General features: G+C 37.0%; 2 protein-coding genes across 17 annotated transcripts in view; one reads left to right on the forward strand and one right to left on the reverse strand.

Moving 5' to 3' along the window:
- LOC111171753 (ras-associated and pleckstrin homology domains-containing protein 1) overlaps positions 1-19,073 on the forward strand; it is a 143,943-nt gene that overhangs the window by 109,035 nt on the left and 15,835 nt on the right. The window lies entirely within an intron of this gene.
- ABI2 (abl interactor 2) overlaps positions 1-19,073 on the reverse strand; it is a 111,933-nt gene that overhangs the window by 24,786 nt on the left and 68,074 nt on the right. For 4 of the 16 annotated variants that reach the window (XM_089915941.1, XM_089915947.1, XM_089915950.1 and 1 more), the window contains exons 5-8: positions 18,276-18,422; positions 17,414-17,538; positions 11,520-11,678; positions 1,302-1,385 (exon numbers count right to left, since the gene is read on the reverse strand). In XM_089915941.1, the coding sequence (XP_089772067.1) occupies positions 1,302-1,385; positions 11,520-11,678; positions 17,414-17,538; positions 18,276-18,422 (515 nt within the window). Of the gene's footprint in view, positions 1-1,301; positions 1,386-11,519; positions 11,679-16,208; positions 16,389-17,413; positions 17,539-18,275; positions 18,423-19,073 lie in introns of all 16 variants that reach the window. The other 12 variants (XM_089915942.1, XM_089915951.1, XM_089915943.1 and 9 more) reach the window with 6 other exon arrangements.

A 19,073-nucleotide genomic window follows, 5' to 3' on the forward strand; every position in this document is an offset into this window, starting at 1 on the left:
TTTTATACATTTTGTAGGTGAGAAAATGTATATGACTATGGAAAGAAATGAGAAAAGATCATCCTAAAAGGTAAATATTGCACACTGTGGTAAATATTGGAGGTGCTCATTGGGGTACCTTCCAATAAACAGAGGTAAAATGGACTATTTTCAGAAATTAGCAAACAGAGATGCAAAGGCACCTGAAAGAGACACTGAGCCCTCAGGCCAATAAGACTGGATTATAACCAGTTAAAATACAAGAAAGAAATGTGTCGATACAAAGGGAGCATTTAGTCAGCTATGGAAGCACACAAAAAGGGAGGGACTCAAAAGTGTCTGCTCTGTGTCAGATGCTTTACTAAGTGCTGGAGAAATAGCCAGTGAAAAACAAGCAAAAATCCCTGCTCTCATAGAGCTTACATTCTAGTATTGGCAATGCCCATTTCCAAAGGAGCAGGAGTCCTAAGCAACAGAATGCAAATATTTCTATCCCACGGTTGAGGCCATCCCTGTTATGAGATGCATGCATTAGGCTAATCAGCCTGATGGCATTATCTCCTTCATTAGTGTAATCCCCCTAGTTCAGATTCCACACCCGTACAGCCTTATGGTTGTGACATGGTTCCTATGTAGACTGCTCACAAGAAGAGAACTCATCTATCATACAGACTATGTTCACTGCTTTAGCAATTCCTCACTAAATACAGATACAGGCCCTCCTGCTCTGCAGACGTCAGTCTCCTCAGCTTCCTTAATGCTTCCCTAGGAGCAAACTCGACCTGTCAATACAATTAGTTATCTGATCCTGCATGATTCAACACCAGACCACAGGCCAGCTTAAATTCACTGCCAATCTATGAGGCCTCATGGGAGACAGGCTGACAATTTGGTCCCCTGGGACCCACCATGGCATGGCCATTTTTACACCTGGAATCACAGGATTGGAAGAAGATTCTCAGGCCGGCCACAAAACCCTAAAACTCCAGTGACAGACCACTAATTGTCTGAGCAACCCAGAGAAAATGGTGGGATATCCAGTGATTAAAGAGCACCTCCTCAATTAGATGTGATCTTTCTTTTTACATGTGCCTTATTTTATATTTATTTGTCTTATCTTCACTACCAGATTTTAAGTTGTTTGAAAGTAGAGAATTTCATCGTAACTATTTTACCATCCACACTAGCTGCTCATACAATGACTGTTCATAATATTCAAATATCTGAAGTATCAGTGAATGAATGACTATTCAGCCAATCATATGTAAATGACATTTTATGCCTAGAATCTGATCTACAGCATAAAGAAGACATAAACTTACTATTTTCTTGGACTCTGGCCACAAATCCCATTAAAGGTAACTGAGGAGTTACCTGTAGGATGGAGGGAGGAGGAGCAAGAGATACTGCAAAAACAAAAAGGTGCGGAGGGTAAGGGGTAAGGGCAAGTTACATTAAACGGAAAGGGTAACACAATAAAACAAACATATAAGGAGGGAAACCGCTATGCATAAACATTTTACAAGCTATCTTAAGGATCCTCTTTTGAGGGATAACTCATTAACACACAAAACAAAGTATTAGGGAAGTTTTAAAAACTTACAACAGGAAGCATTTATCATATACAGATCTATTCTTACATACAATGGCAAATTATCTTTTCATGTCAATAGCATGTCTTCTCAAAAAAAGAATTTCTTCAGATTACCATGAATAACTTGGTTTTCTGAATTTTACCTTGAAGGTTATAAGTTTAAATGTTCATCAACACAAGGGAAAAAACCATTACATGCCAACATCCTAATTTTATACTTTTCATTACTTCATTAAACAGGCAAAATTAATTGGTTTTCAGCCATTGATTAAACAAATATTCACTGACTTCCCACTAAGGTGCAAGCACTCTGCTAAGAGACCAATATCGAAACCGTTCTCTTCGAGTCAGGTCTGTGTCTTTACAATTTCTCACAGTCCCAATTCATACCACCTATTCCAGGTACATTTTCTCCCTGAAGCTACAGAAAAATGCCAGCCTCATTCAAATCACTCCTCTCCCCCCAAAGCTGTCTTTCCCTTTTAAACACCTGGTACAGCACCTAGCACTAGTGAGCCTTCAACAAACGTCTGACGTAGATAAATACATAAATAAGCCAGGTACATGCCACACAACTTCCCAAGATTAACTCTACAGTTATGGTTTCCTTCGGAATGGGTATACAGTATGGTGCGCATCTTCTTATAAAGACAGAACATCTTTATTAGCTTCAAATCACAGTGAAGACTAATAAAACTAAAAAGATGAGTAAGAGTCATTCTAGTTAGGAATGGAAGACAAAATAATAACCCTAACCCAACAACATCTGTAGCACTTCCCTGCAGGTGGTGGTGGTGATGGGTAGTGGAAGAGGCACTGGTGATGGTGTGGCGTCATGGTGGTGACGGAGAGGGTGGTCAGGGTTTGAGTAGGGGTGGGGCTACCCAGAAGTAACCTCTGAGCAGGTGCTTGAAGAAAAGGAGTTCGACAAGCAGACAGGCGTCGAGAAAGACAAGCCGAGAACCAAGTGAGGCAAAGGTTCTGAGGTATAAAATAGCATGACCAGCTCACAGAACCAGAAATATTTCCATATGGTTGGCATAAGATGCCCCAGAGAGAAAGTACAAAACCTGGAAAGATGAGCAGGTAGATATGCAATAGGTAAGAATCTTATATGTTAGGTGAAAGAGCGCTTAGTGGGAACACCTTGGACTTAAAGTCACCTAGCATCAAATCCCTGATTTGCTATTTCGCTGCTATTGGAACAGCAAGTTATTTTTTGAGCTTAATCCATAAATGTGAAATGAAAGAGGTAATGCAACCTACTTTACAGAGTAACTGCAAAGATTTAAAAAAAACCAAACATGTATGCAGAAAGTCTAACCCAGGGCCTGACACACAAAAATCAAGGCAAGAGAAGTGGAAAGAAAAGGAGAGAACTTAGTACAGTGTGGACAAAAAGAGTATTTGGTATCTAAGGATTCAGTAAGCCTATGAAGGAGAGAAACAGCTCAAGATGGTCTTAGATTTTTATCCTTCCTAACTATGAAGGTAGTGGTGCCATTAACCACATTAACCTTGGTGGGTAGTACAGGGAATGAAATGGGTTGGTGAATAGAAAAGTCAGGGAGAAATAATGAGATGTAGGAAAGTAACTTAAAACATAAATATGGAAGGCAACTGGAAAGTCTGGGTTGAATCTGTGGGAAAAATCAAGAGGTACAGAGGTGGCAGTAATCAGTAAAGATAACGGTTGTGCCATGGGTAAGTGCAGGCAGAACATGTACTTATAATGGGCAGACAAGAGTTAAGCAGATAATCCTGAAGAATATCTCAGATTTAAGGGACAGAGTCACATAACCCTAGAAATTGGTACCTTTCTTTAAAAGATACCTTGTGGTTATGTTTTTCCCTGAAGTCATACTTCTTGGTAGTAAACCCTTAAGCTGTGTGTCTGTGTCCCACTCTCAGAGGCTTGGAACAATTGTTGATATGTTCACAACACCCTGTGTTCCCAAACTTGGGGTAAGAAGACACAATGAACAGAGAAGGCAACAGAAACAAAGTAAATAAAACTGAGAGACAGCAGCAGACAGCAACTGCACTAGAAAAGTGGAATATAAGATGATGAAATGTCCCTCTTCTGTTAGCACCCATCCCAACCTCCCCTGTAACAGAAAAGCAGGAAATTTCCCACTTCAGTCATTGTTTCTCATCAAAAAAAAAAAAAAAAAGACCTTCTAGTACTCAGCTAAAAAAGAATGGTAAGGTACTTAACTTAGAACAGGGGTTTTGTAGGTAGGTTCAGTTTATTATTTTTTTAATGAATATATATATTTTTTTCTTTTCTTGTTTTGAAAGTGAAGGTCTGAAACTCTAGTGGTTTTTTAAGAAGCCTAACAGCAGCCCAGGTAAAAACCAGTCCCAGATCTTCCTTAAACAGAATTACATCATAACAAAACAAGTTAGATTTTTTTCAAAGCCAATCCAACGCATGTTAAAAAATTCAGTTCCAAATGGAGTTTACAAAGGTTGCCCCAAATTCTACTTTTTTTTGCCCTGGGCAAACTTTTTACATCACGGTCCAAATTAATTTAGTTACCACAGCATTTTCTTTCTGGTCATGGAGATTTCATCAGAAAACCTGTGAACCAGAAGATCCTACTTTAGACTAGATTTATCTTCCTCAGAGTTGAACTGAAAATGAACTATTTTAGGAGAATTTAAGCAGGACTGTGATGTGACGAACTGTTTGCAATAATCAGTTCTAGTCTGAGGTATCTCATGAACAGGCAAGAGCAGAAAGTAACTATCAATTTGTTTCCATGCTATTTAGCTAAGATGATTCCTCACAAGACAAAACCCTTTCCCTATAATCACCGAAACGTCTCCAAACTGAGATTCAGTAATATTATGTTCAAACTACACAATAATGAAGTTAACGTGAAGAGAAAGGCTCAAGAAGAGACTGGAGTTTACAGAGAGATCTTAAGTAGAACTATAAGGACTATAGCTTACATTCACTCAGCAACACGGAGGTATACAAACTGTAAAAGGCTCTGCAAGCAAACCAAACTTAGAGGATGAGTCTGTGCCGATGAAATATACAGACTTCCTAAGTATAACCTTCCTGGTTATTTACAAAATCCTGGAGCATCTTCTTTGAGGTTAAAATGTACAAAGAGTTTTGAAGAAAAATTAGGCTTTTTTTTTTTTACTGCTTTATAAATACTCTAAGAAAATTAGACAAAATAACCACCCTAAATACTATTTCTAAAACCATTAAAGATATCACCTTTAGAGGCCATACATTTGACAGCCCATTCAAGTTTAGTTGCAAATATTTTACATTCCAGTGAGGGAAATAATTTAAGCAATTTATTTTAAGAGTGAAATATTTTCTAAACATGGATAGTAACTTAGAACAAGGAGTATTTAAAAGTGAACCTAACTAATCATACTCAGTAAGGGAAGCTTTTTTGATGGAAAAGAATAGGGTTACCAAATAATTATCACTCCTGTAGTCTCAGAAGGGTTAAAAGAATTGGGCCATTTTTCTTATTCCTTTTCAAGTGAAAAAAAAAAACATCGTTTGACATTATGCCGAGAAAAAGTAGCAAATTAATCCACACAGTTTAAAAACATAACTTGTGTTTAATAATCGATGTAAAGGGTCTATTTGGTTTACTTGGTCATCTGAGAATATACTTAAACTTTTCGGGTTTTTCTAGCTTTTTTGTTCTCCCTAGAGTAAACATTCACTCACAAAAGCTAAAGACTGCCTAAAATGAGGACTCGAAAATAGCTTCTTGATTGCTCTCTATTTACACTTTGCTAAAGCCCCACCACATCTGTATTCTTCTGGAGATTTATGGTAATGTTGTAAGTTAACTATCATTTAAAGAATATGCGTTATGGCTTTTCTTTTACAATATCACCAACCCAACATTGTTTTCTCACTGTTTCTTTTTAGTTGTTTTTAATATCATTCAGGGAAGCCCAATATCTTCCCTGTGTAAAACACCATACTCATTCAGAAATTCCTCTTTCTCATACAACTATATACACTCACACTGCTTGGAACCAACATTCCACTTTATGAATTAGATTTTTTTAGTCTTTGTTGTAAGAAAATATGAGTAGTAGGGGGCTTCCCTGGTGGCGCGGTGGTTGGGAGTCCGCCTGCTGATGAGGGGGGCGCGGGTTTGGGCCCTGGTCCGGGAGGATCCCACATGCCGCGGAGTGGCTGGGCTCGTGCGCCACAGCTGCCAAGCCTGTGCTCTGGAGCCCGTGGGCCACAACTACTGGGCCTGTGCGCCTGGAGCCCATGCTCTGCAGCGAGGGGGGCCACCGCGGTCAGAGGCCCGCGCACCGCAACAGGGAGTGGCCCCGCTCCCCGCAACTAGAGAAGGACCGCGTGGTGGCGAAGACCCAATGCAGCCAGGGATAAATAAATAAAACAAATAAATTAAAAAAAAAAAAAGGAAAAGAAAATATGAGTAGTAAAATGTAAGATATCTTTTACCAAAGGCCTTAGTACTTAAACACCACATTACTGATTCCTTACTGTTAAGGACTGAATGTTTGTATCCCCCCAAAATTCATATGAAATCCTAACCTCCAATGTGATGGTATTAGAAGGTAGGGCCTTTGGGAGGTGATTAGCTCATGAGGGTGGAGCCCGAATGAATGGAATTAGTGCCCTTATAAAAGAACTTCAGAGACCGAATTAAACTTAAAAGCTCTTGCACAGCAAAGGAAACCATAAACAAAACAAAAAGACAACCTACTAAGTGGGAGAAAATATTTGCAAATGATATGACCAATAAGGAATTAATATCCAACACATATAAACAGCTCATACAACTCGACATCAAAAAAACAACCCGATTAAAAAATGGACAGAAGAACTGAAAGGACATTTTTCGAAAGAGGAAATGAAGATGGCCAACAGACACATGAAATGATGCTCAACATCGCTAATCATCAGGGAAATAAAAATCAAAACCACAATGAGATATCACCTCACACCTGTCAGAATGGCTGTCATCAAAAAGAACACAAATAACAAATGCTGGTGAGCATATGGAGAAAAGGGAACCCTTGCACACTGTTGGTGGGGATGTAAATTGGTGCAGCCACTGTGGAAAACAGTACTGAGGTTTCTCAAGAAACTAAAAACAGAACCACCATATGACCCAGCAATTCCACTCATGGGTATATATCTGAAAAACCCCCCAACAATTTGAAAAGATACATGCAGCCCAATGTTCACAGCAGCATTATTTACAATTGCCAAGATATGGAAACAACCTAAGTGTTCATCAACAGATGAATGGATTAAGAGGATGTACACACACACACTGTAATACTACTCAGTCATAAAAAAGAATGAAATTTTGCCATTTGCAGCAACATGGATGTACTTGGAGGGCATGATGCTAAGTGAAATAAGTCACACAGAGAAAGACAAATACTGTATGATATCACTTATATGTGGAACCTAAAAAATACAACAAACTAGTGAATATAACAGAAAAGAAGCAGGCTCACAGTATACGTATAGAGAACAAACTAGTGGTTACCAGTGAAGGGGGGGCAATATGGGGCGGGGGGAGTAGGAGGCATAAACTACTGGGTGAAAGACAGGCTCAAGGATGCACAATATTATGCGACATGGGGAACAGAGCCAATATTTTGTAATAATTGTAAAATGGAAAGTAACCTTTAAAAATTATATTTAAAATTTTTTTAAAAGGCATTGCCAAACAAACAAACAAACCATGGAGAGTTTTCTCTCTTTTTCCACCATGTGAGGATACAAGAAGACAGCAGTCTACAACCTCAGGAGGGTTCTCACCAGAACTCAACCATGCTGGCACGCTGATCTCTGACTTTCAGCCTCCAGAACTGTGAGAAATAAATCTCTACTGTTTATAAGCTACCCAGTCTATGGTACTTTGTTATAGCAGCCCAAACTAAAACACTTACCAAACTAGGTTAATGTATGTAAATGTACATGTACAAATACATATGTATATTCTTCCTTACCACCAAGGTGCTTCATATTTATATTGAAAGTAAAGACTGTTAAAACTTGTGATTAGCCCTATTTGTTTCAATGACACTCCTTGCTGATGACAAGATGAATGATAAACTAGTATTCCTATTTCTTTGGCTGGATTAGATTAAGAAACAATGAGAACCAAATAGGATTCATTTTATGTTCTGAATGAAGTGTTCCTTTCATTAACTTGCTTTTGAAATAATCTCATTAGAAAACAATTATTGTGCTCTTAGGACTTGGCACTACGCACCGGGTGCTCCATATTTTAATTCCTATGTTATAACGTCATTTCAAACTCAAACCAAATATAGTAGCAGTGCTGTTAGATTTACATCTCACAGAAAACCTCACTGAATTTACAGTCACATGAATCCCAGCCTGTCAGCTCACTTCCTCAGAAGCACAAATCCATGTCAAGCCTCCAGCTGCAAAAAATATGCTCATAAAACACAAATCTGGGATCACTGTTAAACCAGGGAATTAGCTACTTGAGAAAGCACAACAAATTTTCTCATTTTAAATATGAAAAAACAAGGACCACTGTAAGACCAGTGGTAATAATACAAGAGACTTACATAATAATCTAATGCAAATAAAATGAAAGTGCATCTAACAGCCTTCGAATACTGGCTTACAAAGCATTAAGTGTTGCAAGAAGAACTTTTCAAAGAATATAATTTAGTTAAAATTTTTTTTTAGTTTAGAAAAAAGCACTCTGATTATTCAACTAAGTTGTAGCCAGCCTCTTTAAACAGTTACCAAATCCCCGGAGAAGAAAGGCAGAACTTAATTGAGAGAAGTACATGAAAACAAACTAACTAAATTGCCTCACACATTATGCTGAAAGCTCAACAATGGAATATTACTCAGCCATAAAAAGAAATGAAATTGAGCTATTTGTAATGAGGTGGATGGACCTAGAGTCTGTCATACAGAGTGAAGTAAGTCAGAAAGAGAAAGACAAATACCGTATGCTAACACATATATATGGAATTTAAGAAAAAAAAAATGTCATGAAGAACCTAGGGGTAAGACAGGAATAAAGACACAGACCTACTAGAGAATGGACTTGAGGATATGGGGAGGGGGAAGGGTAAGCTGTGACAAAGCGAGAGAGAGGCATGGACATACATACACTACCAAACGTAAAATAGATAGCTAGTGGGAAGCAGCCGCATAGCACAGGGAGATCTGCTCGGTGCTTTGTGACCTCCTGGAGGGGTGGGATAGGGAGGGCGGGAGGGAGGGAGACGCAAGAGGGAAGAGATATGGGAACATATGTATATGTATAACTGATTCACTTTGTTATAAAGCAGAAACTAAGACACCATTGTAAAGCAATTATACTCCAATAAAGATGTTAAAAAAAAAACTCAATTCACTTTATACTTCCCATGAGTGTGAAAAATACTTTCATTAACATCATTCCTTAGAGTAGGTTATTTTTCTACTTTAACATATACTTTCACGTATGTTAAAATCAGACTTACAAAGAAGTATTAAAATATGTACTTAAAACACATTTAAATAAATAGCCTTCAAATAAATTCCACCAAGAGGTGGAATTTTTAATCAGCGTTCTCATAAGACCAGTATTTTGGTATGAAATACCCTTGTATATACTTTCTGAATATCATGTACACTTGGTCCCAAGCTGTAACAGTAAAGCATCTCTCAGCTCCATTACAGAATTGCCCCATTTTGGACTGACACCATTCTTTCAAAACTCTATTTAAGGGTAAGGAAGGGCATAAGGGTCATAAGAAATAATTGTCAAGACTTCCAAGAGGGTCAGGGAGAGAGCTTATCTTCAGCAGAGCTATGAACAGGCCATATCTAACAAATTAAAATTTAAAAATAAAATATTCATTTAAGTACAAAATAGCACCTGTACAAATATGGGTTTGGAACACATGATTTAAAAGTAGAACGTGAGAAAAGACAGGCGTATTTGTCAAAATGGAGCTCAAAATGAGTTAAAAAGAATGGCACACCCAAAATCATTAAGTGTGGTCAAAGACAGCAGTGAGATAGACAGATATATGTATAACTGAATCACTTTAGTGTACATCTGAAACCAATACAACATTGTAAATCAACTATACTTCAGTAAAACAAAATTTAAAAACAAATAAGAGAAGAATAACCCCCCAAATTTTAAGGTTATAGATTTTAATTTGGTCATAGTTAACTACTAGGAAAAGAAAAACTACTCCTTTTTAAGACTCATAATGTGATCGCTGGGTAAAACAATGCACATGTATATTTCTCAAATTAAATAATCTAATGTAAATTTTTTAAAAAAGAAGTCTATTTCCACATAGGCAGATGGTAATCACACTACCGTGTGCACTGGTTAGACTATATAGTCATTTATGGTGTTTAATTTACAAGAGGGACCCAAAACAATGAGGGGATCTGAATAAAGTTAACAAGAGATTCATTTCACATTCAACAAGTAGTTACTGAGCACTATTCCCAGGATATAACAGATTAAAAAACTGACAAGGTCTCAGGTTCTCATGCACTTTACATTACAATGTTGGCATCCTCCATCCCACCCTCCTACCCTTGGGAGGGTAAGAGAAAGACTTTTTTTAATATGAAGGTAGGTAGGATAGGATAGTACAATGGAAATAACATGGAATTTTGAGTCAGATGACCTAAATTCAAATCTTAACTTGATTATCACCTCAGCCTGTTTCCTCACCTGAAAAATACAGATGAAAACGATCACATGATTATAAGAATCAAATGATATAAAAATATAAAAGCATTCTTTAAGCTCTGTTTATGTAAGAGGAGGATCAAATTTCTTCTGCAAGATTTCAAAGGATATAACAAGGTTTCACTAAAAGGTAGACAGATTTCAGCTCCATACAATTCAGGGCTCATCCAAGATGGAATGGGCTGTCCCCTAATATTACAGGTGATCACACATGGGCTTACTGGCCTCTTGGCAAAAATCCAGAAAAACACAGTAAGTTCACATAACATGTCCACAGTACTCACGGAGTATAATATCTGCTCTTACCCTCTCTGGGGAAGAAGCAAAACAAATGATTATGTTTAGTATTAAATATATGCCAGATTAGTTCTTCTGTGTGCATGATGCAACTGAAAGGTGACTGTTATATCTGCATCAATCTGTCCAAGTCCCAGTTTTTCCATTATAGGTTTGGTAGGAGAATTGGAAAAGATAGTATAACTGCCCACCATAAAGCAGCTTCAAAAATGTCATTTCCCTTTTCCTTTGCCACTTAAAAACTCTGTTCATGTATGTTCAACTTTCATTATTTGCTATTCATAGAGCAAGGGTATCTGGTTAAATAAGAAGGAAATACTGTTCAGCACAATATTATTTTAAAAAACAAATAATCACTAACACATTAAAAAAGATTCCGTTCAAAAAAATTAAGTTCTGGGCTTCCCTGGTGGCGCAGTGGTTGAGAGTCTACCTGCCAATGCAGGGGACACGGGTTCGAGCCCTGGTCTGGGAGGATCCCACATGCCACAGAGCAACTAGGCCCGTGAGCCACAACTACTGAGCCTGCGCGTCTGGAGCCTGTGCTCCGCAACAAGAGAGGCCGTGATAGTGAGAGGACCGTGCACCGTGATGAAGAGTGGCCCCCGCTTGCCGCAACTAGAGAAAGCCCTCGCACAGAAACGAAGACCCAACACAGCCAAAATTAAATAAGTAAATTTAAAACTGTTAAAAAAAAAAATTAAGTTCTGCAACTTTATATGGAAACCATGTTGATTTTTAAAAAAAGAACTGGAAAATACAGTATTAGCAACCTTGTATTCATTCTTCCACTCATTCAACAAATAGTACTAACCACCTACCATGTACTAGTCATTTGCAATTAAAGTTTTTTTTCTGTGTAATTGAAGATTTTTAATTAGATATATTCCACAGACTGCAAAAGAAAATCTAACCTGGGTTCTGGCTATAAAAAGGTCCTCCGTTCATCTGATTCTGAAGGCTTGTTTGTGAAGTTATGGAAGGAGGGCGCCTATAGGGCAAAGAGCCCCCTATTGTTGGGGGAGTATGGCGAGTGGCAGGTCTATTCATGCTGTAGAACTGAACAGGATGACCTGGAAAAGGGACAGAACATAAATTTGTCACTAAAAGAAAATTATCTCAGATACTTTAGGTACAATGCCTGAATCTTAATAAGATTATTAAAAATAACAATATTTAGCTAATTTAATTGCCATCTGACAAATATTAATGCAAGGTGACAGTTATTGCTCAGTTGACAGTATATCCAAGTGCAAAAGCAGGAAAGTAGGTAAATAAAATTATGATTAGGTTTGGAAAAACTATATCTAAATAGATTACTAATTAATATTATGATTTTATTAAATTAGTAATTTGATAGGGTTTCAAAATCATCACAATTAAAATTTATGGGGGGCTTCCCTGGTGGCACAGTGGTTAAGAATCCTCCTGCCAGTGCAGGCGACAGGGGTTCAAGCCCTGGTCCAGGAAGATCCCACATACATGCCATGGAGCAACTAAGCCCATGCACCACAACTACTGAGCCTGCGCTCTAGAGCCCGCGAGCCACAACTACTGAGCCCACATACCACAACTACTGAAGCCCGTGTGCCTAGAGCCCGTGGCTCTGCAACAAGAGAAGCCACAACAATGAGAAGCCCATGCACTGCAAGGTAGAGCAGCCCCCGCTTGCTGCAACTAGAGAAAGCCCGCGCACAGCAACGAAGGCCAAACACAGTCAAAAATAAAAACAAATAAATAAATTTGAAAAAAAATAATAAAATAAAATAAAATTTATGGCTCACTTCCTCCCAAAAAACACCAGCAATTAAACACTGAAAACTAAACTCAACAAGATGAGAAAAACGTTTAGAAAAGAAAAAGAAAAAATGTTTGACACAGTCTTATTCCAAAATAATAATAATAGTAATAAATTTAAGGTAGCAAGCCAATTTGTTTAAAGGAAATCATAAAATATTTCAGCAAAAGGTCAAGTGACATAATTCCAAATCACATTTTTCAATCAAAAATATCCTTCTCTAAAGTTAGATTATTTTGTCTTAAAATTAGAGTTTAACAAATTTACAATTATGAAAAAAAGTTAAGATACAAAAAGTGTTATCAAAAATATCTAATTTTTAGTATCATCCTGAACGTGTTCATATTTATCAGCAATTTCATACATTTTGCTCTCTGAGAGCACTTCAACAACTAATGCCAACAGAAGACACTCTTTCCTAATCCATCCAATTGCCTAGTTCAATCCAGTTCCTAAATTTTATCTTGACTCCACTTCTACTTAAAGTCATTAGCTAAGGGCCTACTGTACAGACAGACCAAGTACTAGAGCACCCATGAGAGAGCAGGCAAGAGAAGAAGGGGGAGGAATGGGGGAAGGGGAAGAGTGAGGGAGAGAAGAGGACGAAGAGAAAGGTGAGCGGAAGAAAAGGAGGAGGGGAGGGGAAAGGAGAGGAGAAAGGACAAGGGAAGAAGGGAAGGGAAGAGGTGAAAAGAGAAAAACACAACAATTTTTCTTCTTTTCCATGACTGTAAAATGGTTTTACGTGACTAAAACTGATCTTCAGGAACTGTTAAATTTATCAAACTTGGATTCATATGGATACTCATATAAAGAATATTATAGAAGCACTCAAGAGCTGCTATAGGATTTACTCTTCATACATACGACAGTATCAAAACCTAAAACTCAATTCTGTTGTATAAAAATCTTGAGTAGTCAAGCTCAAGCATAATCCACTGTCAATTTATATAGCCATGATAAAAATGTAAAAGCATGTAAACTAATAAGCTATATTTTGTCATTTGAATCACACATTACTGGCATTTTAGGCACTAATCTGCAACACCCTAATACAAACCTAGAATAAGTTAAAAACTCTGATATTTAACACCATTATGAATTTTATATAGTTAGATCTAGTCTAAAACCTCCCATGTTATAAGCCATCAACGATCCAAAGACACTACATAATAAAGACTCTATTCAAACCATTAATGAGGCATTTATTTTGCTTTGAGCTGAAAAACAAAACTATAGTTTAATTACCATAGACCTAACTATAAAAACCTGAAACTAAAAACTTCTAGAAGAAAACAAGACAAAAATCTTTTGTGACCTTGTGTAAGATAAAGAGTTTATAAACACAACACTAAAAGCACAATCCCCAAAAGAAAAAAGAAAAAAAAAAGAGCAATGAACGAGACCATCAAAATAAAGAACTTCTGCTCTTTAAAAGATACCATTAAGAGAATGAAAAGGTAAGTCACAAAATGGAAGAAAATATTTGCAAATCACACAATTAATAAAAGGCATATTCAGAATATAAAAGGACTCAATAAGAAAACAAAAAACCCAATTAAAAAGGTGTGTGAGGGGAAGCAAAAACATTTGAACAGACATTTCACCAAAGAAGATGGCAAATGAATACATGAAAAAGATGTTCTACATCATTATTCATTGGCGAAATGTCAGTCAAAACCACATGAGAAACTATTATACACCTATGAGAACGGCTAAATTAAATATACATATATATATGTGTGCATGTGTGTATATATGTATATAATGACAATACCATGTGCTAACAAGTATGCAGAGCAACTGGAAGTCTCACACACTGCTGGTGGGCATGCAAAATTGTACAAGCACTTTGGAAAACAATTATGCAATTTCTTATAAAGTTAAGCATTCACTTACCAGACAACCCAGCAATCCTACTCCCTAGGTATTTACCCAAATGAAATGAAAGCCTATGCTCACACAAAAGTCTGTGTGTGAATGTATTTGGCAGTTTTTTCATAATCACCCAAAATTGGAAATAAATCCAAATGTCCCTCAATTGGGAAAGGGATAAACAAACTGTGGTAAATCCATTCAATAGAACACTACTCAGTAATAAAAAGGAACAAAATAACAAAACATGTAATAATGCATAAATCTCAAATGCACTGTGCCAAAAAGCCAGACCCAAAAGGTTACGTTACATATGCTTCCATTTATGGTATTTTTACAAAGGCAAACTTTAGAGAGAAAAAAAAAAAAAAACAGATCAAGAGGTTGCCAGGGGCTAAGAGTGAAATGGAAGGACTGCCTACAAAGGGGGCATGGAGGAAATCTGGGGATGATAGGACTGTTCTATACCTTGACTGTAGCTGTGGTTATATCACTGTATACATTTGTCAAAACTCACATTAGTCCATACTAGAAAGGGTGAATTTTACTGTATATAAATTATACCTTAATAAAAAGAAAAGAAAAAAAAGTATTTGGTGGGTGATTCAAAGATACTACATAAAAGAGATTATATTGATATGTTGTTAATAAGGCATTTACTTTGCTTTTTGTTAAAAAACTGTAATTATTCACTCATACAACAAATGTTGATTCAGTGCAGACTAGGAACCAGCACCTGTTATTAAATTATAATTTAATTACTAAAATGTTGACTCTATGTGAGGGTGATTTGTCCTTTCTGGGCCTACAACTGATTTCAAGATGTATTCCTTACTCTACTGATGCAGGAGCATAACAAGATTTCTATATTTAACTAGCTAGAGTGGCCTAACAGAGTGGTATGTAGATCAAAGGACAGCTCATGTTTACATACACCCACTGCAGAAAGCTTTTCTTAAAAAGTACTGTTACAGAAGCTATGCCATAAAACACCATCCAAAATGAATGGATTAACATGGATTTTTAAGATGTCTTTTAAAACACTTAAACACCTAGATACAGCAGCAGCACTGCATATATATTCTATGAAGTAGTTTATTAACCAGCTAAGGTGATGTGTGTCCAAACACATACATTTTTATAGTAGATAAGAACTTGTTTACTAAACCAGCATCACTATTAACTTTGAAAATATACTTTGTAGCAATTGAGCCTTTTTCTCCTTAGCCATGAAAACAAACTTTAGGTTGCAATTTTAAAACAGTAAAACACCAGTCAATCTTAAATTACAAATAAACTTGAAATCCTTAAAAAGCCCCCTAACTATGTGTTTCCAGTGCTGCTATAATAAGCAACAAATTCTTTTATAATAGACTTGTACTTTCAAACTGTTATATCAAATATTTCCTATAAAATATACCTTAAAACTACTGTCATACTTTTCTTTTTATTAATGACATAACCTGTAACAAAGAATACTTCTAATAACAACTTCTCAAAACTGTATAGCAGGGACTTCCCGGAGGTTCAGTGGTTAAGACTCTGTGCTCCCAATGCAGGAGGCATCGGTTCAATCCTTGATCAGAGAACTAAGATCCCACATGCCCAACGGCACAGCCAAAAAAAAATAAAATAAAATAACTGTAGAGAAGACAGCTCCATACTAAATTTGCAAATCTCTAGTAAATAAAATTCAAGCAATAAAAAATGTGTATTTGTGCTATTCTACTAGAAAAATGAGAAACCTTACCCTGATTCCCTCAGGAAATTCTATTCTTCGGTCACATGCCATTTTCTAGTTAGCACATTATTCTTCAGATTTTTTTTTTAATACAAACCACAAACAAACAAAAATCATAAAGCCAGAGTTCCAAGTAAGAGAAGAGCCAGACAATTGGATCTGCCTGCCAAAGAATAAACCAATACTCACCTGTAGGGGGAGTGGAAGAAACAACAGGGGGAGTTGGAGAAGTGAAGCCATCAGCAAGGGTCTGGGCACCCCCAGCAGCAGTGTCTGGGGCAGTGGAGGGAGGGACAGTAGCAGGAAGAGGGGCAGGGGCAGATGCAGAAGTAGCAGGAAGGGGAGGAGTACCAGCAGAGCCAGCAGGGGCTGAGGGGAAAGAGGAGTAAGAGGCAGCATTAATGAGGCAGTTCCATCAGGCAGGATTAGAAACGGCATTAGAGAACTTAATGTTAGATACTCGGTGCTTATCAATAACCAAAGAATAGAAGAGAGTGTTAAAAAAAAAAAAAAGAATGAGCTTATTATGTTAAAGGATTATTAAGGTTTGCAGCAAATAATTCAAGATGCTAAGGGTAATGTACAGGATTTTAAATTCATTAAAAGCATTCCTTTTTACCTGACAGCCACTACTCTAGAAGAAAAGTGCTCCCTTTATATTGTTATTTTTAACATTCTGTAAATATTGATAGTATACAAAATGAAACACAACACACTACAAAATGACAGTATTCCATTTTGAAGTATACAAATCAGAAAATAAAAATATTTCAGACATAAATATCTTATCAAGTAAAAAAGAATTTAGAAAAATAACTTTTTCATGATTTTTAAAAAGGTATTATCTATTTGTTATTTTAAGTAAGTTAAATATGTAATATTCTATCCTTACGTCTTTTCTGTCATGTTTTTAAAACTAAATTTTAACTTTGTGTCTTCAGATTAAACAAGTACATTTTTCTGTTTCAGACAAAAGAGCGTAGCATTTCAGTGACTATCAAGTTCTCAGAGTCCATGAGATTGAACTGTCAAAATTATATCTGCTCAATCCTTTGCTACCAATATGGTTCTCACACTGAGACCCCACTGTGCCCAAAGGCATGCACTGTCATAACACCAGCTGGAATTAAACATGTAACTCATTCCGGTGAAACCTCAACTCAAAGCACCAACTACACCACAGCACCAAAGACACAAAACCAAATAACAGAGAAGTATGTGAACATAAACTCACAAATCATTTGGTTAAAAATAACAAACGCATAAAGATTTTTCAGCATTTACAGAGTCTTCGAGGGAAAAAAACCCTGATTATGAAGAAAGCCCAGTGTAATTAAATCAGAAATTGAATCCAAACTCAGCAAGGTGAAGATGAAGCACAATTCATGTTTTACCTGGAAAGACACTGGGAGGAGAAGGCGTAGGAACAGCAATGGGGACTCCCACACTCCCACTTCCACTGTTCTCCCGACTGCTGCTCCGACTACTAGGGTGGCTTCCTCCGCTACTCCCGCTGCTGCTAAAGAAACAGGAGCCACCAAAACATGAGTATTGATATACAGCAAGATACCGCCAGCATTTTCCAGAATTTTCTGAAATGAATATAGCTACAAAATGATAATTCAAAAGCCCTCCACTTAAAAGATGAATTTCTTAATAAAGTAAGGAAAAGAGCTGAGTTCAAGAAACTTGTTTTGGCTACCTTTTAATAAGCATGTATTAAAGAAACTGAGAAAGAAAAAAAATTCTCCATAAACATAGTGATAAATCATGGGGTTTGACACATAAAAATAATATTACTTTCTCTTATTCCAGTTTAATGGCTGTCTGAAGAAACCTCTTTTATAATAAAAACAGTTTTCCTGAACAAATTATTTGATTAATTTTATTTGTAATGATATCATGATATACTATCCCATATTAATGTTTTATTGCATATAGTTTTTCATCTGTAAAGTTCCACCAAAAAACAACTTGAAATTTCCCACATCTGGTCAATTATTTTTTTCAGGTCAACAATAACTATTAATCTTGCAGAGAAATCTGCACTTTGAGATGACTGTTCTCTTTCAACTTCCTGGCTGCTCAAAGTTGCATCAGAACATGAGAAGAGAGAGGTAGAATCAGATGAGGTTTGGGGGAGCAGAGTGAGGAAAAGAACTTAGTGCTTGGAAAATGAGAGAGATTTAACTGAAGTTATCTGAACAAATTATGGTACTATGACCATCACATTTTGCGCTAAGGTAGAGAAAATACCTGTAAGTTCGATTTCTTTGATTCACAGAAGCTGTCCTCACAGGGCTCTGCTGCGAGGGAGCCATAGTACGGGCTGGGCTAGGTACGTAATCATTTGGTACCACTGGAGGGCGCACTGGCTCCAGTGTGCGATAGGGGGAGTGCCGCCTACAAAAAGAAGAGCGTATGTATTGTGTGATTAGCAAGTTTCGGCACAATCAATTCAGAGCTGCCAGTAGTGAAATACAGTTTGTACTCGGAGGTAGTAGAACATGTTTTAATAAAACCCAGCTACCAATTTCAGTCTTCCCTTAAGTATCACTTCTCCATTAGGGTTTTGATACATATTGTTGTATTTTAGTCTCCAACTTCATTTCCCTCTGCTAATGCGATTTTGTTCATTCATTCTGAGAGCATGAAGATTCTACTACCAGATAAGCCAATGTTTCCCAGACTCTCTTCTTAGATGAGTTCAAATTATTTTAGTGCCATGTCAAATTCCCCCAACTGCACTGCATAAATGCACTAATTATCCTCCTCACCTCTCTCTCCCTAACCAAAAACTCAGACAGGGTAAATCAGTCTAGAACATGGCTCCACAACCCCCACACTGATGATCAATAGCAACCCTAACAAGTCACTTCCCATTCTATAAGGTACAGAAATAAAACCACATCCACACACAGAAATATATAATTTAATCTCATCTCCTTCCATTCTCACTTCACATCCTCCTTCAGCTTTCACCTTGATTGCTCTTACCTCTTACCCTCTTCACAGTTCAACATTTAAAAGGAAGAGAAGGAAAAAGAGATCACC

The sequence above is a fragment of the Delphinapterus leucas genome, chromosome 8, assembly GCF_059928025.1.
Source record: "Delphinapterus leucas isolate spDelLeu-1000000601 "Yukka" chromosome 8, BTC_Dleu_Yukka2, whole genome shotgun sequence".
NCBI classification, from domain to species: Eukaryota; Metazoa; Chordata; class Mammalia; order Artiodactyla; family Monodontidae; genus Delphinapterus; species Delphinapterus leucas.